Below are 25,927 nucleotides of genomic sequence, written 5' to 3' on the forward strand. Positions count from 1 at the left end.
AGTTATCGGGAGTTCCGAAGTGCCTTAATCTCCCGATAACTTCCACCGTAACCCCCCTACAAATGTCATCTGCAATGTAAATGTAACTGTGTGTTGGGGGGAGGATTTGACAGGTCAATGTTTACACGGCGAGGACCTAGAAAGCAATTTGAACAGTCACGTGATCCCAGAAACCGCCCAACTTCCTGATGTGTGACGTCTGTGTACGTGTGTTGGAGGGTGACTCGAAAAAACAAAAAAAACTAGCCCCCTCACTGTGCTGTTTTGTGAGCACTTCCTCTCACATGTGCAAAGGAAGAAAAAAAACAAACACTTGACTCAATCTTTACTTTTAATGTCGAGGAGGGGGAGGGGTTATGATATTTGGGGGGAGGGGACGGGGGTGGGGGGTGGGGGGGGGGTGCCATTATATGTGCCGGTTTTACCGTCAGGGTTTTTTTTTTTTTTTTTTGACGATTCACAATCTGCCATCACACGTTTTTTGTGTGTGTGAGTATCTGTAACGCATGTTAAAACGCCCGAGTTTTAATTTGTACGACAGTTTGATTACAGGGGGGGGGGGGGGGGGGGGGGGATTTGATATAAAATAAACTGGAATGCACAAGTTCTTTTTTTAAACTCTTGGTTTTTAATTGCAGTTTTTGTGCAACACTTTGATGATTACCTAAAGTGTGTTTCCTAATATTTTGTCCCATAGATTTTGGGAGGTATTATAATGCCTAATAGCATTATTGTATTTTCGATTTTTTTTTTTTAAACATGATCATAAAACAACAACAAAAAAATTACCTTTTTTTTTTTTTAAAGGAATTTGCTAGTTTATAATAAAACACAGCAATGGATGTGTAATAAAAAAAACTAATCATGCCAATAATTAATAAAACTAGACTAAGTGCAATTTCTGGAGAAATTGCGTGGGAATGCTGAAAGCTGAATAGTAAGATTGGAATGCTTATGAAGTAAATTGAGAGATAAATTATGAAATGATAACCTCCTGGTTACAATGCACTTTACCAACTGTGCCAAAGAGCAGTATCAAACACCTGGTAATGATAAGTTATATGTATGGAAGTGGGTGTGGAAAGTGACACTTCGAAATGGTTCAATGTCTATCCCATTGAAAATGAATGGGGAAAAGTTTATATTTAACGTTAAATTGTGCGAATACTGTACGTAATGTGGAAAATCAGACGATATATACCCCAGGAGGCGTGAATATTTGAAGCAAGTTGAAATTTGAACAGTGTAAATCAGAATTATTATGTGGGAGTTGTTACATGGATAAAAAGTGAGCTGAATAAAAATCACAATAACATGTAGGAATGCTTCAGCATTCCCACAATAATCAAGTTTGACCTGAATAACAGAATTACCTCCATGAAGGTGTTTAGCGCCAAAAAACCACATGCAGTCTTCAATGTTAATCAGGCCGACTCCAATTATGTTGATTATGTGCCGCCGCCTCATCAAGCTTTCCATTTGATTGCTCGATTTGATTTCATGCCGCCTGCTGGTGATTGGCCACATCATTAGGTACACAGGTTTACACTCTTTTGCGGCGACAGCAGACGGTGACCCCCTCTCCGTCGTCCCTGGCAACCGGCCTCCACTCGGTCCGGGTCCAGCCCGGAGGACAGGAAGGTTGGAGCCGCGGTTCTGACACTCTGCACTCAGAGCCTAGAAGCAGGAGGAGACGCCATTTTAAATGTCCATGTTTCCAACCATTTTCGAAGGAAAACAATACAATTATGTATTTAGCATATGCATACTGAGAGCAGGAGACACCAACTGGGAGCTACTTCTTGGCTACTGATTAATGCGAAGAGCACCAGGGGGTGTCCAAACCTTTTCATTTCCAAGATTTTGGGGTGGCCAATGACACTATATCACTAGACTAGACACACCCCTGTTCTGAAAAGTAGCAGAATGTCATCTCCGCATTCAAACCAAAACAAGTCTAAACTGTTGTAATTGACCGTTTTTAAAACTGTTACTTAAGGATTCATAATGTGACATGTTCATAAATTGGACCAAATCAAACAAGCATAATGTGGAACAAACTATTTGTACTTATAAAGTTGAATTAGCTTTATTCAACACAATATTTTGAATTGTTTTAATTATGTGTTGTGTTAATTAATTGTGTAGAAGCACTTTTTCTTTGTTTGTTTGTTTTAAAGCTTTACAGGCGACAAATGGTGGTCACTGGGCCGCAAATGGACTCCGAACTCGGAGCATAGTAGGACACCTCTGCTCTAGACGAGACACGCTCGCTCTTTAGCCTACTGTCTCCCCCATTTTAAAGGCTGTAAAGCCTGATTTAGGGGTTCTAACACGTTCATGTACGCGTGTCGTTATCGTATGTACCTGACAGGTGATGTTGCGGACCATCATGCCTCTGCGCTTGTACACCTGTCTGCGGACTGTCCGTCACGCAGCAGCGGGCCACTGCGTGGAAGCCCCCATCGGCCACGCATTCCATCACATCGGCAGGTTGGACCTTAAGAAAACATAATTGTGCTTTTTTTTTCTTCTTCAGAATTTAAAACTGTTTCAAGGTGTTTTCTGTTGTATGCTTTTGTCAAAATGTCAAAAGGATATGGAATTTTGACGAATTGCCATGGTAAAATTGACTCCTTTCGAAGTAGCTATTTCGAAGTTGTTTTTGTTTTTTTGTTTTTTTTATTTATTTTTTTATGTTTTCTGTCTTCCTTTTTTTTATATTGGACTATGTTAGTTGGCTATTAGTTAGCTTGTTAGTTGTTCATTAGCTAGCTAGCTATTTGACTACCTAGGTAGCTAGTTTACTTGTTAGCTCGTTTGCTAGCTAGCCATCAAATTTTGTTAATGAGTTTTAGCTAGACAGCATGAATTTGCTTGAACTATGCAACGAATTGAATTTACACAAAGTTATGAACATTTTTTTTTTTTTTTTTTTTTTTACTGGTAGTTTGTCAGTTCGGTAGTAAAGTGCATTATCTCGGCAAACAATTTACACAATGTTTTCCAATTGTTTTATCCAGGGGCGATTCTAGGGTCAGAGGTTTAGGGGTGTTGAGCTGCCAACCAGGCAAGGTAAATTTAACCGTTTTGTACATTTTAACGACATTTCATTCCCTCATTTAAGAAAGGGAAGCATAACATCTTTTTAGTCATGGGCATCAAATCTGTTAGCTTGGAGTAGCACATTGGCTCAGAGTTGCTCTAATATTGTTAACTATTAGGTTTCAAAAAAGTACTTTATGTTAACACACTTTTCTAGCTTATTTAAAATAACTACATCTAATAAATTTTAGGGATGCTGGGATTCAATTTGGGTAAAGCACCCCCCAAAAATGGGCTAGAAAGTGAACACATTGCTAACAAGGCGAATGACAGTAAAACATTGATGATTTCCTATGATAAAAAAAAAAAAAAAAAAAAAAGTTTCTAAATGTAAAACATTCATAGCCTACATGAATGGTTTGTCCCGGTCTGCTTCCGTGTGGATGGTAGGTGCTGCAGTGCATCATCAGCTCCCCCGCACGGCAGCGACTGGTGGATTTGGTGGCGGTCTGGTCTTTACCGGAGGGTCCGGGCTTCTCTGACCACACCGAGCGACACAGAAGCACCCCACCTAGTTTACCCCCCAACGTAGATGAGTTATGTTGATAATCTAATTTAGACATTTAAAGACACACCACCAAACAAAATGTAAATTTCAGAAATCAAATTCATGCACTTCTCCCAAAAAATTAGGGATACAGTGTTGGACTTAAATATACTTAAAATACCAGAATAAACCTAAAATTCACTGCTACATTTAATGGTTAATTGGGTCCTTCGTCAAATTGTTGAATTGTGCCATTCAGCTAGCTCTCTTAGTAAAAGTAATAAAACATTGACCAATTGGACATGTGCATTCAAAATGAAAATCTCAGAATCTTACAAAAAATAAATCACACAAAAGCCCAATATACACAACTTTTGTGAGTAGTGTGTCTACCAAAGTAGTGATTAAAATTCTGTTTACTTGTCGTGTTGGTGACATGAGGCGGCATGGCGGCCACCACGTTAGGGGTGGTGAGGCGATATGTTCCCAAAAGCGTGCGGAGGTCCACTACACCGCCAGTGGAGTAGCGCAACATCATATGAAGGACCTGCAGTGGTGACGCTTTCTGATTGGATGACAGGATCACAGCCACAATGCCTAATAGTAATTTAAAAAGAAACGATGAAATGTAAAGTTAGGATTTTTCCAATTTCCACCTAGTGGACCCACTTAGTAATGCTCATTACCGCCACCTACAGGACTGGAGTAAGACTTAATACGGCATCACAAACCTGTCACGTGCGCTGCCGCCTGTGAGGTTCCACTCCGGGCTGTGAAACAAGTGTCGCATTCACTGCTAGCACCGATGATGTCATCACCAGGCGCAAACAGGTCCACGCACGGCCCGAAATTGGTCCCGCCCGAGCCTTGCGCCGCTAGTCGGTTCCAAACGTCAACGGCACCCACGGTGATCACCTGTGCGCAGAGGCGGTGATGCGACAAAATCACCCCCAGCCCACTTTGGGCCCCCCACTTGGTGTCACCTCAGGTTCGGATGCCGGAGAGTAGAGGCAGGCGTCGTCTCGGTAGTTCCCGGCTGCGGCCACTACCACGGCGCCGCTCCCCACCAGCTCCCGACTTGCCGCGTTTAACGAGAGGCTGAAGGCGCCGACAAAAGGTAGCAACACGACGGCTGGAAGTCCGTGTGAGGTGGTCCGGATGTACTCTAAGCCTTACAACAAATGAAAATTAAACAAGAGGCATCAATCTACAGTATTTTCTCATGAAATTATGCAATCTTTTGCAAAAAATTTAAAAAAAAATCGTAAACCCAGGGTCCAGAAAAAAAATATTTAAAGGGGAAGTCAACCTTGAACATTTCTTGACAATAATAAAAAATGCTTAATTTTTTTCAAAGGAGCCTCACGTACCCGCCAGAGCCCCTGAGACGGTCCCCTTTCCATGACAGTTGAGCACCCGCACCAAGTGGATGCTTGCACCTCGGGCCACTCCCGAGTCGGTTCCGCTCACCACGCTTGCAACGTGTGTGCCGTGACTGTTACACCGACTAGCCTGGAGAAATGTAAACTGTCTGTATTTTGTATTTAATACAGAGCAGAAAGAAATGAGTAAAATGTTTGTCTGACTTCCAGTTCTGTTTAGTGGGCGTGGCTGACATTTTTTTTCACCTTTGGTTTATGAGGTAGTTTATTCTTCTGCCTAGCAACAAGTGGCATATGACCCGGAAAATTAATTGTGTGTGTTTGTGTGTAATGTACTTTGACTCCATCTTCCTCTGGGTTATCATTGAAATCTGTAGCAACAACTCGTCCTTTCAGCTCTCTGTGAGAAACCCGAACACCGCCGTCCATCAGATAGACTTCCGCCATGCTGACGTCATCTGCAAGTACAAGGCTCTTCAATAATATGTTGATGTGTGCGTGTGTCAAAGTGCATAACATACTGGGTGGCGTGTATGTTGTGTTTTCCCAGGTGCTGCCAGGATGAGGCTGTAGTAACTTGCGGAGATTCCAGGGGGCGCTCTGAGCGAAGATGAAGGAGTCCTCCTCCACGTATTGGACGTGAGGGAGCGTCAGTGCCTGAACACGCAAAAAGTATGTACAGTAGATTACTTTTTGGCCAGAACAAACTATTCACATGTCACTGTATACAAATTAGATGTCCAAGTATGAATTTGCCCAAAATGTCTGCTTCAAAACTAACTGTTGTGATTGACATGGCCAAAAAAGTTTTGCATTGATCGCATAAAACTGGTGTCAAGGGATGCTTTTTTTTTTCCCCCTAACTTTTAAGCCCTGAAATTTGAAGTCCATCTTTTTCCCCCAACACTGCAAGTCTGCGTGCAGTTCCTGTCATTGTCACATTGTCAAATAGACGAGAATTCCTATGGGGAACTGGGATGTATTTGCTATGCAACACACAGCAAGTGAGGTCTTGACATGAAGTCAGCCCAGCTCTATGACCAAAATTCCAATTGTTTGCTTATAAATTGAAAAAAAACGTCTGCATGACTAGAAGCTTTAGCCCAAATAAAGGCGTTACCAGTTGGATGACATCACTGCTCATCTTGACCAGGAAGCCTCGCAGGGCCGCCGGGAAGAAGAAGGTGCGTAGGACCTCCACTTGGTGGCCCAACCTGCCCGCGGTGATCCGCAGCCTCTTGATGCTCGCGTGCACATCGCCCTCACCGTGCAGCATAACTATGTAACGACCCGGAACGCGCCACGTCACCTTGGAGGAGGTAAAAAGTCAAATGACTATTGCTTTTAATGTAGCACAAAAACACGCATGAACACTACAAAATTATTATAACCATTGTAAACACTATTTTATTACTACTATTAATATTAATAATAATAATTAGGATGTTCAATATTACTTTTTTATTTATTTTTTTTTCTGACCGACATCAGTACAAATATTCACTCTTTGAGTATTCAGTTGTGTTGTTCCGATACCGATACTGGTATCGGCAGAGGCCCTGATACTGCATTAAAACATTGGTATCGGTATCGGTGAGTACTTACATGTAACATGCCGATACCATTATTTCCGACACAAATATAGGACTTTGGACGCAGCATCTTGTCTTGCTTGTGCACGACATTCACTGATGTGTGAAATATTAACATCCTAAGTATTCCTTTAGAAATTATTATTTGTTAAAAATAAACACAAGAAAAACAATTAACATTTAAAGTAACACGTGTAGGAATTTTAAAAAATACAAATGATGAGTCTTAGAGTGCACAAAAGACTGAAACTAACAAAAATATGGAAAATAACACAAATCCAATATTGATTAAAAAAAAAATCCATACTTAAACTTATTTGGAGTTGAAGAACTTATTAAAGGTGAAGCTTGTATGCAAATGAGTCAGATGCACGTGTGCCTTACCTTTTGGCATTGCAGAAACTCTGCATGGGGTTTGCTTCTGGTCTCGTTCGTCATCCAGATCAGTGGTTCCGGTACTTGGGGAATCGGGTCGCACGTACTCAACAGCCAACACGCGCACAAAACGAGGCAGCCAACCATGTGTGACATTATCACCCTCTAATCTAGTGCAATCTTGTGTTTTACAAGATGACAGTTACAGAGAAGATGCAAAAGACTCCAATCGATGTGTGCCAGCTTGCATGTGTCTCCCACCACCACCAAAAAAAAAGTGCCCGTTGATTGTGATAATTGGTGGCAAGCACAGTGACGTCACACAACTAGATAGAGATGATACAATTCCACCCCCTGGTGGTTGTGAGCAGCATAGGCGCTGAAATAAGAGCAATGGAATGCATTTCTACTAGGGGTGTCACGATTCGCCAACTCCACGATTCGATTTAAATTTCGATTTTGGGGTCACGATTCGATTTTTTTTTCGATTTTTTTTTTTTTTTTTTTTTTTTCTCCGCTCCCCCACTTTATAACACAGAGGCATATGCTTCTGTAGGCTAAGGCTAGTCTATGATCATTGGTTCTATTCATTGTACAGTAAATCTTATTTCAAAAGATCGGCTACATATAGGTGATGCAATTTCCATATTATTTTTGTGTAAATTTATGTAATATATGATAATTGACATTAGGCAGGAATGATCAAATTCAAAGAATTTATTTACAATATAAAGTTAACCGTCTTGTTCTTACTGAAGTGTAAAATAAAAAATAAAAAAACAAAAACAAAAAGTCACAGTGGGTGCCTGCCATCTATTGACTGTTTTTGGTTACAACAGTGTGCTGTGCGTTCCTCTTAAAATAATGTGCAATGTGCAACAACAACAAAAAATATATTGTATCCAAAGTCATGGAACAAATACAGCCTGAACAAACTATATCCCAACATTTACAGTTGCTGGGCATACTGTAGCGTGGTTCAAGTACACTAATTAAATGTTTGAATCCAGCGTTTTCCAAGGCTGCAGGTCTGCTGCTATAAATAGACCTATGGATCTGGCGTTTCGCGCGAGCTGAAGTGTGTGGAAGTTTCACTGTAAATGAGGATGAAATAGTTGGTTGGACCGTTGTTTTCCCACTTCTAGTTGAATTTGATAAATCTAAATCTTTGTGATGCCTGCGTAAATGTCCCGTCATGTTTGTCGTGTTTCCCGTTGTTACGGCTGGCGGCTCGGGCCATTCAGTTTGAATGCGCCAGCGCGACACTCTGATTGGAGGACTGTGCCAGCGCGACACTCCGATTGGACGACTGTGCCAGCGCGACACTCCGATTGGACGACTGTGCCAGCGCGACACTCCGATTGGACGACTGTGCCAGCGCGACGCTATTGTGTATCCGTGTATTATACCCCTATTAGTTATTGTTTCTCCTCCGTTCTGTCAGTTCTGTCAAATGCGGTTATTATTTGTTCACCTTCCACTTTCACTCCCTTGTCAAACCCCTGCCTGAAATTTCAATTAAAACTACTCAGATGTTAAAGTCGACCCGTGTTTATCTACTCTATATTTTCTGTTATTGTGTTACTTCCCTTCCCCTTGACGAGCCGGGCGTAACACCGTGGCCGAGTACAGTACGCGTACATAGCATATCTTGCAACTGTGGTCTTTTTATCGACAACGTGAACGTTGTCGACATAACTCACCGGGAACGCAAAATGTTTCCAAACTGGTGACGAGAGAAGCGGGAGCGGCTTGAAGCACCATTGCTGTGTCTGTCCGCTCTTGCCATCATGACTGCAGGAGAAGTCAGCTAACAAGTGCCGTTAGCTAGTAGCTGAATGGCTGCGTCTCATTTGCTTTCCTGGGAGGCGGCGGTGGCGGCGGTGGCGGCGGTGGCGGCGGTGGCGGCGGGCGCGGGGGGGGGGGGCATCGAATCGTGTGTCCTCTCTTCTATTTCGATGCTCGAAATCGTGACGTAATTTCGATCGATTTCGATAAAAAATCGAAATCGTGACACCCTTAATTTCTACATGTATTTATTGCTTTTTTTTTTCAGTGTGACACTCTTCAACCATCATCAAATGACAATACAAATAAAATAAATCCCTTTCCAAAGACGATAATGGTGAAGTTAGAGCAGATGTAGTGTGGGACAGCTGTTGTGCCTCTTCAGGGATGTAACACAGGAAGTGTGTGCATCTGCATGCCTTCCATCAAAATAAAAAGTGCCACAACAATATTATAATAAAAGAGTGCCAACAGAATATAGTATAAAACAGATTACATTGTAATAAAAATAATAATTAGGTTATTTATTTCTGGGTAAAATGCTGTAAAAATAGGTAGTGTATGTCTGTGTACCTCTCATATTGCTTATTGGGTGTTGCTTCCTCCAGGTTCTCATCCCACATACCGGGAGCTAGAATAACCTATATAACATATGCACACGCACACACAAACCGCACACACAAACGTCACTTATACAAACAACACATTTCTAATTTCAATGGAACCAACCTTAGGGTAACATTGGCACACGCTCCACGCGGTCCCGACCAGAACCATGGCGCCACCCAGGGCACACATGGTGGCGTAGACGTGAGGCCTCTCCCTGGTCATGATGAACAGGCCCACGGCAACCACGCACCAGCCCGCCACGATCAGCCCGTAGCGGTACGGCTTCCCCTCCGCCATGGCCCCAGCATACTCACAGTTCAAGGTGATGGGTGGGTGAGGAGGAGGGCGGTTAAGGTTCCACTCTGCTGCCTATTAAGCAAGGCCTGGAGGGTTGGGTTGTGATAGGTCACCTTTGTCCCAGGGTTAGAATAGTTTGGCATTGTATTGTATTGTAAGTTACTTTTTATATTTTTATTTTTGCTTTGACTTTTTGGTTTTTATTTTATTTTTCAAATATGCTTCATTTAATTTAGTTTTTATTTGTTTGAGCATTAGTTTTAGTATTGTTTATATGCTTTATATATATATATATATATATATATATATATATATAGGGTAATTACGAAAATAAATACAACTCAAATGAACTCCAACAAAGGACATTTTCGTGCTTATTATAGTTTTAGTTTCAGTAGTTTTTGATTTAGTTAAAGCATTTTTATTTTTATATTATTTCATTAACGAAAATGTTCTTTCAATTTTAGTTTTTCATTAGTTTTTGTTAGCTGTAATAATATTGTGGAAGAAAATTGCTCATGGGTGAGCTGGAGCCTACCATTTGACCGAGCCCTGCCACCAATTGCAAAGATTTGTGAATTATTGACTCGGCTTTGGTCGCACTTCAAAGGAACTCTCAATGGTTCTTGTGGTTCTTGTGTGGAAAAAAAAAAAAAAAAAAACTTGGTGTTTGGGTACAGAAAACAGCATCTTTTAGCAAGCTAGGCAAATAGGTTTGTCTTTAAATTAAGTGAACATATATGTATACATTATGTCCTGGCTTTTGCCAGAAGCACTCTTCTTGTCTGGTGGAGAAGTACAGTCATGGGATTGGTGTTCTTAATCAGTGAGTGAACACTGTTACAACGAAAAAATGCTACATTAAATAGTTTTCATTTAAAATAAAAATCAAGAGACACTCCAAGTGTGGTCCTGCCAGTTGCCCATCCCTGATTCAGTCTTCAAATGAGCCCAACATGCATGTTTTTGGAGGTCAGAGAAAATTGAGACCCACGATTTGCACCCTGGACGTTTGGACTGTGACGCCACTGTGGCGTCATTTTCAATTAATACCAACCACGTGAAATAACTATCAATAAATGAGACGGGCATCCACCAAATGTGTGAATGTTTTATATAGAACACAAACAATTACATCACAATTGACATCATTGACAACCAAGAAATTGATAACAGTCGAGCAAGCAATCACCCAAAATCATGCAAAGGTGCCCCCTAGTGGTTGCCAGTTGCATAGAAAATGACATGATTGGACAACATTTTTGTGCCCAAAAGGGACATTGCATTTGCAGTTACCGTGCAAAGATGCCCCCTAGTGGCTGTCAGTAGCATGGGGAATAACATTCGAGCAATTTAATTGGGTATTTTAAGGTGATATCTTTGCAGCAAAAAATCATTCGGCGGGTAATACATTACGCATATCATAGCATTGCCCAGGTACTACTTAAATGCCTGCTGTGAGCAGTGCAGGCGCATTCTGAATTGGATGCTGACTCAAATAACTCCTTAATAAAATAAAACCTTTATTTCTTTAAATTTGCCTCCAATCTTACAGATGCCTCATCTCAAATAAGTCTCCTATTTTCCAGGGTACTCATGCTATCTAATAATCTGATTGTGGAACGGTGCATCTCAAAACCCTCCAATTGTTCTCTTCACAACTTCAGATCCCACTTTTGCGTGGTTCTGCATGTAAGTCTAATGTGAATACTGAATAATTTAGCATTTTTTGTCATGACTGATGCTCTAGCTTTGCAGGGGTTCTCCGTGTAAAAACAGGCCTCCGATTAAGGCACTTGGTGCTCAGGGAATGCTTTGTTAAAACAGGAATTGCTGTGTCGCCACAGTAGTTGGTCACGCCAATTCAAGCAAGCCAATCAAATTTGACGGTTTCCCTTTAAGAAAGTCCTTTGGTCCCACTTAAAGGCACCCGAATGAAAAGTGAAGCGGCTTGTTAGCGACCATTTGATCCACAAGCACTCACAACGTGCATAAGGCATCAAAGTCCAAAAACGTCCACTGGGTGGAGGGTGGAGGGTGACGTTAGAGCTGCTCCTCGACGCCGTGCTCTTGGATCTTCATCACCGTGTCGTAGGACGGGGGAGGGTCCATCGTCCAGGGGGGCGGGGTGGACGGGAGGACCGGCTCCAGGGCCGGTTCGGAGTCCGGCGCACCGCCGACAGAGTCCGTCGACATCTCGCGGCGAATTCGGTCCAACCTCCTGAAACGGGGAGAAAATGCCACAATTCCTCAAACTTCTGCTCTAATACTTTGAGGCATTAACCTAATGGTGTAAAAAAAAAAAAAAAAAAGTTTTTTAAGCCGTTTGAAATTTTCAAACCGATAAATCCTCTGAATGGTTAACCGCTGTAGTTGTGTAAATGGTGCCTTGTGTAAAACAGTTGCAAGATTGAACGCAGAGCCGAGCACATCTTGTTTAGTGTTTGAGAACAGACCACGTCAATGGAGAGTGTCAAGCGTTATGCGTTACAACATCCGATAGTCAAGCCATAAAGCTGCCGCTGTCTTATTCTCACCGTCTTCTTACTAAAGCCCTGAAGCACGTCGCTACAACGTGACAAACTACACACTAACTTGTAGTACATACTGCATAGTGATAACCACAACATGAAGTACACTTGAGCATCAAATCCAGTACAAATCCTAAGGCTGCAACTAACATTTCAATAATTGATTAGTTGCCGATTAAAAGAGTCGTTGTTGCACCTCTCTAGATAATACCGAAATATTTCCTCAGGTGCAGTAGTAGCCTCTGCCCTAATGGATGCTATGCTTAAATTAATCGTCAGGTGCGTCACCTGTTTCAAAAAATAAATGCCTGACTTGAAATAAGCACCTCCTATTTCCCCTCAGGAATTTGGAGCCTACTAGGAAATACCATCCATTTTCTTGACTGCTTTTTCCTCACAAGGGTCGCGGGGGGAGCTGGCGCCAGTTGCGTCATCAATTCAAAATCCTGACTCCAAATAAACAGCTCAATTTTCCCCTTAGGAGTTATACGACACATCATTTCCTCAAATCATATCAAATGTAATATAATTCCAGTCCTATCCAAAAAATACTTTATTTCCTCAAATGATAAAAAAAAAAAATAGGAGCCCCGATTTAATAGACACCTCACCTGATATGAACGCCTCCTATTTATCTCCTCAAGAATTCAGCTCCCTACACTAAAACAGGGTAAATAAATAATGGATGAGCTCTGTTTAGTGTTTGCTTACAGGAGCTTTGTCAGAGGTATTTGTGCTGTAGTGCGCCCTTTAAGTTATTATTAGATGACTGGAACTAAAGCGTCAATGTCTTTGCAGCACACACACTCTGCATGCAGGGACACCAGGTCAATGTAATCAATGAGTATTCTTATCACTGTGAAGGCAGAATTTCCAATCAATGGTTAATAGCTACTGTCATTTTATATCACAGTAACAATTATTTTTAATCCATTTATTTTCCCTCTAAATGGTAAATAAAACACTGCAGCTATTGTTGTGTTTCGGAACGTGCCAGTATATAGTAATTTATTTTTCATGACATTTGTGAAAAGTTTTGAGCACGATTTATTCCATGTTCAGTAAGTTTGTTTTATGTGTTTATTTGAACACAAATGGTGGAGTAATGCATGTAGACAATATAACAATACTCGCATATATTCTTTATCCTCTATTTAAAAAAAGGAATTAGAACTACTTGTTACTTTTATTTGAGTTATATTATTCATAATGATAGATACATTTACTTAAAGGGGGCTAGTCAAATCCAAAATGTTTCTTATTAATAACCGCGATTGGATGGCAACCAGCCCAGGGTGTCCCCCACCTACTGCCCATAGCCAGATGGGATAGGCTACAGCACCCCCCACTACCGTAGTAAGGAGCAAGCGGTTCAGAAAATGGATGAATGGATGGATGGAATATGAATTATCCAGCAAAAACACCCCGTTTTAGCCATCTCAGTGGGCGGCCATTTTGTCTTGCACTGCCGCTTGCTGGTGTCTGAAAATGACATCACAGTACCTCACGGGCTCAGCTTGTGAATGTCATGTGACCAAACCGAGACCTGTGGTTGGTTGTTAACGGAGTCCTTAGGCACTTATGATGTCATTTTCAGTAGACAGCAATTGCAAAATAACCCCCCCACCCCCAAATATGGATATAAAAGGATGCTTCTGAATTAATATTCCACACAATAATATTTATCAGAATGCTGTCTTTAGACTTTTTTTTTTTTTTTGGCATAAAACATATTGTAAACAAAACTTTTGACTTGACTTCCCTTTTCACTAAAACGAAAAAGCTATCTTTCACCACCCGGAAGAACATGACGTCATTCTTAGTTCGTCTTTCTACCTTTGGATGGCCAGCGACTGTTGCGGGCTGAAGCGCGTTCCCGTGCGCGGGTGCAGCAGGAAGTGTCCCGGCACCGCCGCCTGCAGGTTCTTCATGGCCATGCACAGCCCGCTCACCAGCAGGCCCACGCCCCCCATGCCCAGGGAGAGCCCCAAGACGGACAGAGGGGAGCACAGGGCCACCAACCCGCCGGCCACCATCAGCAGCACGCCCAGGAGGAGCAGCGCGACCCGGCGCAGCGGCATCGCCGCCGTCCCCTCGTCCTCCTCGCCTTCCTCCGGGAGTCCTCAGCCAGTCTGCAGCGGAGACGCGTGCGCTTCTTCAAGCATCTCGTCGTGGTGAAAACACTCCCATGCCGCCGCTTCCTCCTCCTCCTGCTCAGGGGGAGAAGCTTCTGCGCGGCGCCGTCTGGGGAGCGAACATATCCGGGTTTGCGTCGAGGGTTGGCGGCGGAGCAGAGACGCGGTAGCCGGGGAACTTTCGTCGCGTCTGCTTTGGGGCTGCAGCAGGGAGGAAGTGTTTTTTTTTTTGTGTGTGTTTTTTTTTTTTTTCAACAACACGAGGAGGGGTTTTCTGTGACGAGACCCGGGTGGGCTGGACATTGTCACCAATGTGTACCATGCATGTTTGCTGCATCTTTTGGACTCGCATATATAACCAGTTACAACCTCAATGAAAACAACTATTAGAGGTCGTTTTGACTTATCTTGTTATAACGTGAAATGTATGTCAAAATGTAACATTTATACTTTATAGGCAGCGTGATGTTGAACTTTTTATGTAATTCAAGTTCCAAAATAGCACTCTACTTTATAAAAACAGTTATGATATGAATTAAAAACAGTTCAACCGTTTTGTCATCAGTTGAATGGGAAATTTTCTGCTTCCCATGTCGGCCACCTGGGGGCAGTATAAGACAGACATACCATACTTTGACATCTGCGCAGTAAACAGGTCTCAGCTCTTCACAGAGGATGAAGAATATATGACTGAGTAGTTATATTGAATGTCTAAATGTATTGCAGGAGTTAAATATGTGTTGTCATTATGTGCTAGCATTAGCTTTTAGTTAGTGGACTTATTAAAGATTATCTGGTTGTTTTAAATGTACAAAGTGGAATTCTCTGAGTTTTATGTTTAGTTGGACAATAAACCTCAACTGGGTGTGCTATTTAACAGACTGAAGCCTAATTTTATCTTCATACGCTTTATTTGGACAGATGTGCCATTTTGCGGCGGCGCCGTTCCTGCTGGCTTTGTTCTCTCCTGTTACTGATGCGGTATGTGATATTTCACACTTATGCGTAGACATGACAACAGACAGAAATGTGAAATTTCATTAATCCAGTGTTCATATCGACACACTTGTGTTGTGCGGTCACTATTACCGATGGAACAGTGGGAAATTTTCATAATGTGATTGCATTGGCCAAAAAGATCATGGTTAGTATTTTCTTCATTTCAACGAAATACTTCAGTGAGTGACATGAAGTAAAATTGTGCTCAAAATTTTAGAAAATAATGTCTAAAAATACAAATGTATTGCAACGAAAGAAAAACAACACAACGGAAAAACAGGAAAAAAGTACTAAAATATTACAATAAAAATAGCCATGAACTAAACAAATCTAATTATTTATACAAAAAAAAATAAGAAAAGGCTGCAAAAAAAATCTGAAAACTACAATGTACAATATTAGGTTTTCTTTAAGTCAATGAAAAATATATAAAATGTTAGTAAAAAAAAAAAAAAAAGTACTCAAATATTAGACAGAAGAAAAAAAAATACTTTTTATACACTAACCAGCAGAGGGCGCAATCAATTTAGTCCCAACTAGTCGTAACATCTTGAAATAAAAAAATAGTATAGTATTGTATTTTAAGTACAAGTCTAAAAATAAGACAACCAACCATCTGCACAGTACACTTGTGGCCTTAATCACTATTTTATTCAGTTGATAGATTACATTCACGCACGTCTACTCGCACACAATGAAAATCTGTTGCATGAGCTTTTCATTTGTTGTTATCTTGCATTATGAACCCTTAAAACCATGCATATGCAGGGCCACGTATCTCCAGATAAACTTGCATAATAATAATAATAAATAATAATAAATGCATAATCTATATTCCAAGTCATCACCAACCACATTGTCTGACATTATATTGGATGTATAAATAGATACAAATATATTAATAACAAATAAACTAATACCTCAAATATATATTTTTTAAAAATAAAAATACATTAAAATAAAGTATGTGTATCTTTCAGTCTAAAAGCATAACACCTGACATTAGTTATTGATAAGCAATACATAATACAAAAGTGATTTTGTTATGGTGCAAATGAAACCAAGGTTGAACGTTCTGGCCTTAATTTGTTGCAAGCACATCACCATACCAACAGTGAAGCATGGCAGTGGCATCATCATAGACAGGAGCTGTTTTTCTTCAACTGCAACTACGACCTTAGTTAAAGTGGAGCGAATTATGATCAGTTCAAAATAACAGCCAGTGTTCAGGCTTCTGCTATAAAGGAAAAACCTACTAAAGCATCTGAAATGTATTTGGGGTCAATCTGAGGCACTTTAAACGGTGGCAGGTGTGTGCTGACTCCCATTTAACATGAGTTTGAATGTGACACCCACCCCCTGAAGACACCCACGTTCCACTTATGAGGGTGTGCACACTTGTGCAACCTCATCGTTTCAGTTCTTTATGTTCACTTCCCCTCTTGAAAAAAAACTTTTGAAATGATGTATCTTGGTGTTGTTTCCTTATCACAATAATCTCGCATTCGAACATGACCAGGGGTGTGTCGACTTTTTATATTCACTGTGTGTCCCCAAAAACATGCGTATTATGTTACTTGAAGACACTTGAATTGTGCGTAGGTGTGAATGTGAATGTGAGTGTGAGTGCTTGTTTGTCTGTATGCTCCCTGCAATTGTACTGATGAGTAGTCCAGGGTCTCTCAACCCAAAGTCATCCGGGCAAGGCTACATCTCACCCATGACGTCACCCAACTGAGGCTAAGTGCAGCAGAAAATGGACGGATGTGTCTTTTAAACTTCAAAGCTAATCTCTCTGGAGCGTCCGAATAAGGGCTCGGCGGCCAGGTGCGTATCGGAGTAGGCCCGGCGCAGGTGCGTGGAGCTGCACGTGGTTTTGATGGCCACCTCGTAGGGAGGCGGCGGGCCCAGCCAGGGGGGCGGATGCGGCGGCGGGCTGAAGCCACTGTGATCCATGGGGGGATAATCGAAGTCCTCGCTGCGAGTGCCTTGTCTTTGGCAATCTAGAGTCCTGTACAGAAAAAAATGCAAATTATTTTCTTTAAAAGGGGAAGCATTATAATTCTTAGGTTCAGGGTTTGCTGTGTGTTTTGTTTGTGTTTTTATGTTGTTGTTTTTTCAGTATAATTTTTTAAAAATGCTTGCAGCTATTTGAATAGTTCTAAAGTGTATCCAAACTTATCTTGCAGGTGTTCGAGGGGCTTGCAGCTCGTCTCTTTCAAGAGCCTCGACTCCCTCGAGGTTAGTGCGCTTGCTTTTTTCACCTCCATTACCAAAGCAACTGTATACCAAAAACAGTACAGTCTAGCATGTTTGAAACTTGTACGCGATTAGCACCCGAGTACACAACAGCCACACATATGAATATGTAGCTACGACATGCCCCCTTTGAGCTAAGTGCCTATGTTGACGCTCAGCTAACGGCCATGCTTTCCATTACCTGTGGTCGAAACATTGACCCTACCAACATGGCCGCCACTTAGGCACGCCTGTAGACAGATGTATTTGCGGCACAACCCAAAAGCACGTCTAGCAGTCTCTTGCCTATTGATTTGGTCACAGCACAAGTAAATACTGTCAAAGAAGCCAATTGTAGAACTAACAAACTTTGACAACTACTGCACCAAGGAGCGTTTGGAGTGAACTGGAGTCTATTTTCTGTCGGTTACATCCTAAAGCTGCTAAATTTGGGTCTAGAGTTTTGAAAAAGTATCTCAAATTCTCCTTTTTGAAATAAAATCCTCGAACATACATGCCCTGCATGATAAGTAATTACCTTCTTGTGCCACCCTCATCAGGGAAATTGGTACGTTTGTACATTCATCTTGTATTTTAACATTACATTATTGTTTAGTTTATCCATATCACACCTATTGTAATATTGTATGGGCCAGTACTTTTCCTACTGCTGGAAAAGCATTTTGTCAGATGAGCTACTTCTTCCAAGTCATATGCCCCAACCGCTCCACTTAAAAAATTTTTTTTTAAAAATGTAGAAATGTATTGGCTATTTTTGATGTAAATATTCTGCAAATATGTATAAGTATTTTCAAATTGAATTACATGGATTCAGACTGGCCTCAAAGTTTTCAAACATTTCTTATTTGTAATTCTCGAGTTCATTCTTATTCAACTAGTCAAGTCAACAATTTCTACTTACCATTGTATCACATATCTCGAGGTCAGTTTTCATTAAGATATCGTAGTGTCCAATTATGGAAGACAATTTCACATTTATTAACCGATTCTATGTCTCTGTCTAAATATAAAATGAAACTTAAGGAAGCTTTAAGTGATTTGGTGCTGCACAAGCTTAACTGGTTGTGTATATTGTACAGAGTATTTAATATATGTGCTGCTATGGAATTATTTAACTAAAGTAATAAATCAGTTATGTTGATGATATATCTTTATTTAAATGTTAGTTTATTCTTAGGTGGGGTCTTTGATAAGCCCGTAATGGGTTTTTACCTCACCTTCGTATGTGTTGTATTTATTTAAAATTTTTGCTGCCATATTTGTAATTTTTTTAAGATTGTGTAAATATAAACAGACAAACAAAACCCTCAGCAGCAGCAACAACAGAAATCAAGTGTTTTATACAACTAGCAACGATGCTTTCACGTTTCTGTGTGGATTTTCTGGTAAAGACAAGGTTTCATGGTTCCATCAATCACAAGGCATCCATGTCCTGGAGTAATAGAGCAGCCCCAGACCAGCAGACAACCACAGACATGTTTGAACTTCCTTACTTCTTTAGTGCTTCAGTTCAGTGTGCAAGGAAATGTAAGAAAAAAAAATAAAAAATTCAAAACTCACCCTGGCAGAAACACCGACTGGGACTCCGGGAAACGACTGCCGTCGTGCGCAAAGAGGGCATGGCTGCTGTAGCCGGCGTACTCATTGTAAGGGTAGTGAGGGCAATCGGGGTCAAACTCCTGCTGGTTGTAGTTGGAGCTGCTCTTGCTGTTCATGGCCCAGAAGAGCCCCAGGATGAGCATGACCACCCCCAGCACCACGCAGCACAGGGAGAAGGGCTGCAGGCGGCTCTGCGACGAGGCCAGGAAGGCGGTGGAGCCGCCGGTCACGATGAGGAAGGCGCCGATGAAGATGGCTCCGTGGTGCAGGGACGGCATCCTCCAGACTGCGAGGTCGGCGCCGAGGCCGAACGGACGGTGTCACTCGGGTGCGGACGGGACGGAGCTCCCCATGTGCTCGCAAGGTGATCAGACATCCACGTATTCCTTCACGAAATCCAGAAAAACTCACTTTTTCATCCCCATGTGTGGAAAGTGTAGAAAGGCGAGAAACTCCGGTTCTGGGAAAGGCGCTCGAAGTGACCTTTTTGATGCTGAAGGAAGGAATCGTTTGCAGAGAGGGCTGATGTGGACACGGCGTGGTTTGTCATCACAGCAGATGGACAAGAAGACCGAAGAGCCCATTAAGAAATCTTTACTGGCGCCCCACCCTCCTCTGTCTAATGTGTCTGAAGCGCACCACTTTAGTGTGCGCGCGTGTGTGTGTATCCAGAAAATTGATGACATACAAACTGGGTTTGTGCGTGTGACATCAATTACAGAAATAAGAGGATGCGTGGTAACAATTCCAATAACATGATGATGGCCGGCCACAAAGAATACATACAGATTGTCCTCAAAGTTACTTTACAATAAAAAGAAAGTATTGTAGAAGCAAGTGGTGAGATATATGAATTGGATGTATTCATAATTTCTAATCACAGGCAACCAAACAATAACTTTCAAGTGGTCACAAATAGTTACTTAGCGAGAAAGGTAGCTAGCTATCAATTCTGGAAAGGGATAGGCTAGCTATACGTATTTTAATGTTCATAAAATTGATTGTACATATTGATATAACATTGTTGCAGTGTCCATGTGTCCAAGCAATTCTCACCAACAGTGGAGAGCATATAAAAAAATTAATACAAAAAATATTGAAATGTACGGCCAGTACGCAAATAACGTTTTGTTTTGTTTTTTAAATAATAAATAAATAAATAAACAAACAAACACAAGAAGCATGGTTTGGGCACAGTGACACAGCCTTGAGGGTGGGATGGTGTGACAGATTTCCTGCGCTGCGATTGGTCAAAGCCCGGCTAGACAGCCAGCAACATTTTTCCTTTCTCGCGCGTTCGACCAATCGCAGCGTGGAACCTGCGCTTCGTTCCGCCTCTAGAACGGAATTCACCAATGGGTGTCTTCTGGTGGGCGTGACTTCGGGTTGAGCGAGAACCACTCACCTATCACTGGGGTAGGGTGACATGCGCTGGTATTTGGCACAATAACAAACCAATCTCCGCGGAAACTCTGACAACTTTCATACGATAAGATAAACTTTGTGTGTCAAATAGCTGTTTTACAGTACGACTCGACGTCCTCGCGAGCGTACACTATGGAGTCGCTTCTCTGCTTATGTTTTTTGGGGCTTCTTTTGCTCCTCCTCTGGGTCCAAGTGAAAGGTGTCGACTACGTGCTAGTTCACCAGCGGTGGATGTTCGTGTGCTTGTTTCTGCTGCCTCTATCCGTCGTGTTCGATGTGTACTTCTACGTGCGAGCCTGGCTCATCTTTAAGATGTGCTCGGCGCCCAAACTGCACGAACAACGCGTGCGTGATATCCAGCGACAGGTGAGCAAACCTGGCGCATGCGCAGATGGCAGCATTAGGACAAGGACCCCCTCATAAACCCAAGTAACGTGCATAAATGTCATGGGAATTATTTATATTTTAAAACTGTTCATCCTAAATTTTCAGGACTTGTTTAATAGAAATAAATCTATTTAATAAACATTTCATATATTAAAAAAAATAATCTCATGGAACATCATCAATAGAAATGTTATAAAACGTAATTCTGACTCGTTTTCAGGTACGCGAGTGGCGGGAGGAGGGCAGTAAGGGCTTCATGTGCACAGGCCGACCCGGCTGGCTCACTGTGTCCCTGCGGGTGGGCAAGTACAAGAAGACCCACAGGAACATCGCCATCAACATGATGGACATCTTGGAGGTGGACACCAAAAAGAAGGTGAGGTTCTTTTTTTTTTTCAAATTCCTGACATCACACATGACGTCAATTGTGTTTGTTTGCTCTTTAGGTGGTGCGAGTGGAGCCCCTAGCCAACATGGGTCAGGTGACGGCACTCCTCACATCCATTGGTTGGACTCTGCCTGTGCTCCCCGAGCTGGATGACCTCACCGTGGGTACGTCGCATTAATGTCTCGGGAATCATCACCGAGTAGGAGGGGGTGTGATGACGGGAGGGCGCTTCGGTCTCCCATCCATCACTGCTTCCTGTTTGGCCTCGTCCCTAATACTATTAGAGGAGCGACGCTGGAACTGCACAGATAAAAACCAGGGCGGAAATGGCCGTGGAGTTGGAGGCGCCCGGGGATCGGGTTTCATAATGGATTTCCTGATGCCATAAACTGCACATCAACGCGGCCTAATGTTTTCCCATCAGGCCGCCGCGCATTCGTTTACGTCCGTGCGCGCGTCTGTTGTTGTGCTGCCAGAAATTAAATCACACCACGTTCTCAATCTCCCTCTCTGTCTGTCTCAGGTGGTTTGGTGATGGGCACCGGCATCGAGTCGTCCTCTCACATTCACGGCCTCTTCCAGCACATCTGCGTGGCCTACGAGCTGGTGCTGGCTGACGGCAGCTTTGTGCGCTGCAGTGAGGTGAGACAGGCGGGAAACTATCTATCTATCTATCTATCTATCTATCTATCTGTCTGTCTGTCTGTCTGATGTTGCCTTTAGGGACTGTCAGAAATATTGGTTTTCCTCAAATAAATATCCACACATTCATCCGTCCATCCCCCTCCAAAATATTGTTTTGACCACCAGGAGGAGAACTCGGACCTCTTCCACGCCGTGCCGTGGTCCTGCGGCACTTTGGGCTTCCTGGTGGCTGCTGAGATCAAAATTGTGCCCGCCAAGCCATGGGTGAAGCTGCGCTACGAGCCAGTGCGAGGCCTGGACAACATCTGCCGCCGCTTCGCCGAGGCGTCCCGCGACAAGGGCAACGCTTTCGTGGAGGGCATCCAGTTCACGCTGGACTCCGCCGTCGTCATGACGGGCAGCATGAGCGAGCACGCCGAGCCTGATAAGGTAAGAAAGAGTAAAAAAATGAAATGGTGTGAAGAGTTGGTGTGTTGATTTTTATGACCCAAATTTGGCAAATCTTGTCCACAAGGCAAGCAGGAAGCTGCCAGTAACCTGGCTTGGGCGCCATCTTGTGGCTTACTAAAGAATAGTAGCGATCACATTTTGAAAGTGTGTTGTATTATCTTATTCCAATTACAATATATTTTGTATTTTAATAGGGCTGTGATTATGACAATTATGCGATTATGGAAAAAATAATCGGTACAAAACAAGAAAATGTACATAAACAACATAAAAAAAAATTAAATAAATAAATAAAAAATATTAAGACAAATAAAATTCTTTGAAACACTAAAATTATACAAGTTCATTTTGGATGATAAAGAATGGATAAAGAATATATGCCCATGTTTATAATATCTGTGTGTTGCTCAAAGCCTTCTGTATGTAAACAATGTTGTGTAAACCCCCAAAAATTCTAGGTACACAATGACTAACAGGATGGAAATGTTTTTGTGAGCATAAACAACACTGAATAAAAACATAATAATACTCTTGTTTGGTTTCTTTTACTTTAGATCAACAGAATCGGCCTGCACTTCAAACCCTGGTTCTTCAAGCACGTGGAGGGCTACCTGACGGGCGGCAAGGATGGAGTGGAGTACATCCCACTCAGACACTACTACCACAGACACACACGCAGCATCTTCTGGGAGCTCCAGGTACTCGGGCTGTCCAATTAGAAAAAAAAAAAAAAAAATCGCCAACTTTTACGATTTAATAATTGCCTTCTACATTGCGATGTCAGTTTGAATGCAATGTAACATTATCTTGTCATCATCCTACATTTCCAGCTGTGCATGTTCGCCTCTTCGTTTTTTTTTTCTCTTGCGGCCCACGAAGCCATTAGATTGGCGCACGTGGTCCCGTGCAGCCAGTTAATGGTGTGTTTAATTATGCATTGCGCTGGTCTGACACGTGTTCATCTGCTGGCCTCTGCGGACGCCGGCTGCCGAGTTTGAAAGCGATGTCACGGGACGGGCTGACTCTGCTAAATCTCCAGACGATCAATCAAATTCTTCACCTGAAAAATAATATCGAATGTCACATATTACATATTGTATGACTTTTGATAGAACCTATTTCCAGATTGCAGGTTAAAAACATGGGCAGCACGGTGTTATTGTGGTTCGCACTTTAGCCTCAAAGTTCTCAGAGATCGAGATGTGTGAAGTATGTCACCAAAAGTTGAGTGACAGGGTGAAAATGTCTCCCCACCAGGATATCATCCCCTTCGGCAACCACCCGGCGTTCCGCTGGCTCTTTGGCTGGATGGTCCCGCCCAAGATCTCCCTGCTGAAGCTCACGCAGGGAGAAACCATCCGCCGTCTGTACGAGCAGCACCACGTGGTCCAGGACATGCTGGTGCCCATGAAGCACCTGCAGGACGCCATCACGCGCTTTCACCACGACATTGAGGTAGGAATGCGATATTTACACGGACCCAAGAGAGGTCAGATTTTCGTGACAACAAATCCGGGATTTTACTTGTATTTTAAGGCAATTTTTTTACCCATTTGTCGGTGTGTGTCCAGGTTTACCCTCTGTGGCTCTGCCCGTTCCTCCTGCCAGCCGGCAGAGGCATGGTCCACCCGAACGGTGACGAGGAGGAGCTGTACGTGGACGTCGGCGCGTACGGTGAGCCCAAAGTCAAACATTTCGAGGCAACGGCGTCAACGCGGCGGCTGGAGAAATTCGTCCGAGACGTCCACGGGTATGTTTATGCTGCTTTACACTGCGTGGCTCAATGACTGGGATGCAACGATAGCCAAATGTATTGTGGAGAGGATATTAAAAAAGGTCAGGGTATTGTAAAAAAAAAAAGAATGAGCTCATGCTTTAAAAAAAAATATTGTGCTCTTGTACAAAACAGCAGTGCACATAAACAACATACAATCTCTAATTTTGAGCATTTTCACTCATCTTTCAAGGCAAACACAATATTGTAATGTATATGAAAGATTAGATTCTATTCTTTTATTAGAAAAAAAAAAGTACGTTTCTACCTTATTCCGTTCTTTAGGAATCACCATTTGAAAATAGTTAATTTGAGTGACATAAGCGAAAATAGAAAAAGGAGAAAACATTTTTGTGAAAAGATACATTTTCTGCACAACAGTGACTTTGGCAATATTTTTTTTGTTTAGTAACACTCTGGGAATTAGATATAATGCGACAACAACTTTGATCATTCATGTCATCTTTGAAAACGTTCTATTTCATCAGATTTGTCATGTTTCATTGTAATTTCGTACACCTTGAGCCCATTGAAAAGAGATACAATGCTGCCATCTGCTGGCCATAGTTAGTGGTTGTTTTAATTTCACAACTCAATTGACCAGGCAGCGCTCCACAAGACGTTGCACTGCCAATTGATAAATAAATAAATACATACATAGTTGACGTCAATTAACGGTTATGGTGGCAATCATTAGGATTTTAGCATACATTATGAAACATTTTGGCGGTCAAACAGTTAAACTGCACTAAAAAACTAACCGCCAGAGACCGCCTAGAACCGCCTAGACTTGCACAAATTTAAATCTTGACATCTTAAACAGATATGCTGCTTTTAATATTGTGGCATGACGACGGTATTGTGGCAGTTTTAATACCGCAGTATCACGATATTGCCGTTATTGTTACATCCCTATCAATGACACAGTTGGATTGTTTTCCCATCTCTCGCAAGTGGCCCCTTTGGTGTAGCCAGTATGTCAGATTATCACCTATTTTCTGAGTTTGGTCATGTGACGTTCGTAAGCTTAGCCGTGATTGGTCGTTACCTGAGCCTTGAGCAACTGTGACGGCAGTGACAAAATGGCCGCCCCCTGAGATGGATGAAAATGGGTGGATTATGTTGCTTCACTCATATTACACAAACACAATATTAATCAATAGGTTGCGTTTAGACTAGTAATATTTGCATGCAATATATAGAGTAAAATTTTAATATATAAAATATTGATACCCGTATTGTGGGCTGACTCTGCAGATTCCAGATGTTGTACGCTGACGTCTACATGCAACGCGACGAGTTTTGGGAGATGTTTGACGGACAACTGTATCACAAATTGAGACAGCAGCTCGGCTGTAAGGACGCGTTCCCGGAGGTTTATGACAAAATTTGTAAGGCTGCCAGACACTGATCTTCGACAGCCACAGGTTGGGTCAGCTTCTGCCTGGAAAAGGAATCGAACTTGCCTTATATTGCACCCACATGCCTTTGAGCTTGCTGCTGTCAAATGTGTCATGTGATCATCTACCTTAATTCACAGTGTGCCTCACGTGTTTAAATAAACAAAACACCTCAATACTTTTTACTTAACATAATGTTTTTAAGAATAAATTAATTTTGTAGCACATTGTTTTCATCAATAATAAAAATAAAACTGTACAGTTTTCATTTGTTTTTTATTATTTACACACAAAATAAAA

The 25,927-nt window shown here is 42.1% G+C and overlaps 5 protein-coding genes across 15 annotated transcripts; 1 reads left to right on the forward strand and 4 right to left on the reverse strand.

Annotated features, from left to right (window-relative positions):
* Positions 1 to 617: 617 nt before the first annotated feature.
* Positions 618 to 7,228, reverse strand: pcsk9 (proprotein convertase subtilisin/kexin type 9). Its single transcript, XM_077534528.1, has 11 exons — positions 6,951 to 7,228; positions 6,095 to 6,283; positions 5,496 to 5,631; positions 5,311 to 5,432; positions 4,963 to 5,104; positions 4,576 to 4,763; positions 4,324 to 4,507; positions 4,013 to 4,189; positions 3,456 to 3,616; positions 2,368 to 2,500; positions 618 to 1,677 (listed from the first exon to the last, which is right to left on the reverse strand). The coding sequence occupies exons 1-11, from the start codon at positions 7,095 to 7,097 to the stop codon at positions 1,544 to 1,546; spliced, it is 1,713 nt and encodes a 570-aa protein (XP_077390654.1). The 5' UTR covers positions 7,098 to 7,228; the 3' UTR covers positions 618 to 1,543.
* dhcr24 (24-dehydrocholesterol reductase) lies at positions 2,195 to 25,891 on the forward strand. Of its 11 annotated transcripts, none has more exons than XM_077534533.1 (16): positions 2,195 to 2,493; positions 3,024 to 3,075; positions 3,496 to 3,641; positions 5,352 to 5,438; positions 5,525 to 5,646; positions 6,128 to 6,293; positions 15,223 to 15,282; positions 17,490 to 17,541; positions 21,191 to 21,346; positions 21,417 to 21,522; positions 21,882 to 22,000; positions 22,169 to 22,432; positions 23,008 to 23,151; positions 23,711 to 23,908; positions 24,025 to 24,203; positions 25,485 to 25,891. In XM_077534533.1, exons 7-16 carry the CDS (start codon positions 15,278 to 15,280, stop codon positions 25,636 to 25,638), a joined length of 1,377 nt encoding a protein of 458 aa, XP_077390659.1. In that variant the 5' UTR covers positions 2,195 to 2,493; positions 3,024 to 3,075; positions 3,496 to 3,641; positions 5,352 to 5,438; positions 5,525 to 5,646; positions 6,128 to 6,293; positions 15,223 to 15,277; the 3' UTR covers positions 25,639 to 25,891. The 11 variants fall into 11 exon arrangements, with proteins under 11 accessions (XP_077390659.1, XP_077390664.1, XP_077390660.1 ...); XM_077534538.1 differs by having other exon boundaries at positions 5,371 to 5,434; XM_077534534.1 differs by having other exon boundaries at positions 3,496 to 3,633.
* On the reverse strand, positions 9,254 to 9,635 carry bsnd (barttin CLCNK type accessory subunit beta). Its single transcript, XM_077534578.1, has 2 exons — positions 9,459 to 9,635; positions 9,254 to 9,370 (listed from the first exon to the last, which is right to left on the reverse strand). Exons 1-2 carry the CDS (start codon positions 9,633 to 9,635, stop codon positions 9,254 to 9,256), a joined length of 294 nt encoding a protein of 97 aa, XP_077390704.1.
* LOC144027180 (uncharacterized) lies at positions 10,787 to 14,513 on the reverse strand. The gene is made up of 2 exons (XM_077534508.1): positions 14,003 to 14,513; positions 10,787 to 11,856 (listed from the first exon to the last, which is right to left on the reverse strand). The coding sequence occupies exons 1-2, from the start codon at positions 14,245 to 14,247 to the stop codon at positions 11,679 to 11,681; spliced, it is 423 nt and encodes a 140-aa protein (XP_077390634.1). The 5' UTR covers positions 14,248 to 14,513; the 3' UTR covers positions 10,787 to 11,678.
* Positions 16,922 to 19,436, reverse strand: LOC144027200 (uncharacterized). The gene is made up of 2 exons (XM_077534542.1): positions 19,120 to 19,436; positions 16,922 to 17,311 (listed from the first exon to the last, which is right to left on the reverse strand). Exons 1-2 carry the CDS (start codon positions 19,434 to 19,436, stop codon positions 17,074 to 17,076), a joined length of 555 nt encoding a protein of 184 aa, XP_077390668.1. The 3' UTR covers positions 16,922 to 17,073.
* Positions 25,892 to 25,927: the final 36 nt, after the last annotated feature.

This window comes from Festucalex cinctus, chromosome 10 (genome assembly GCF_051991245.1).
Source record: "Festucalex cinctus isolate MCC-2025b chromosome 10, RoL_Fcin_1.0, whole genome shotgun sequence".
Lineage (NCBI taxonomy): Eukaryota > Metazoa > Chordata > Actinopteri > Syngnathiformes > Syngnathidae > Festucalex > Festucalex cinctus.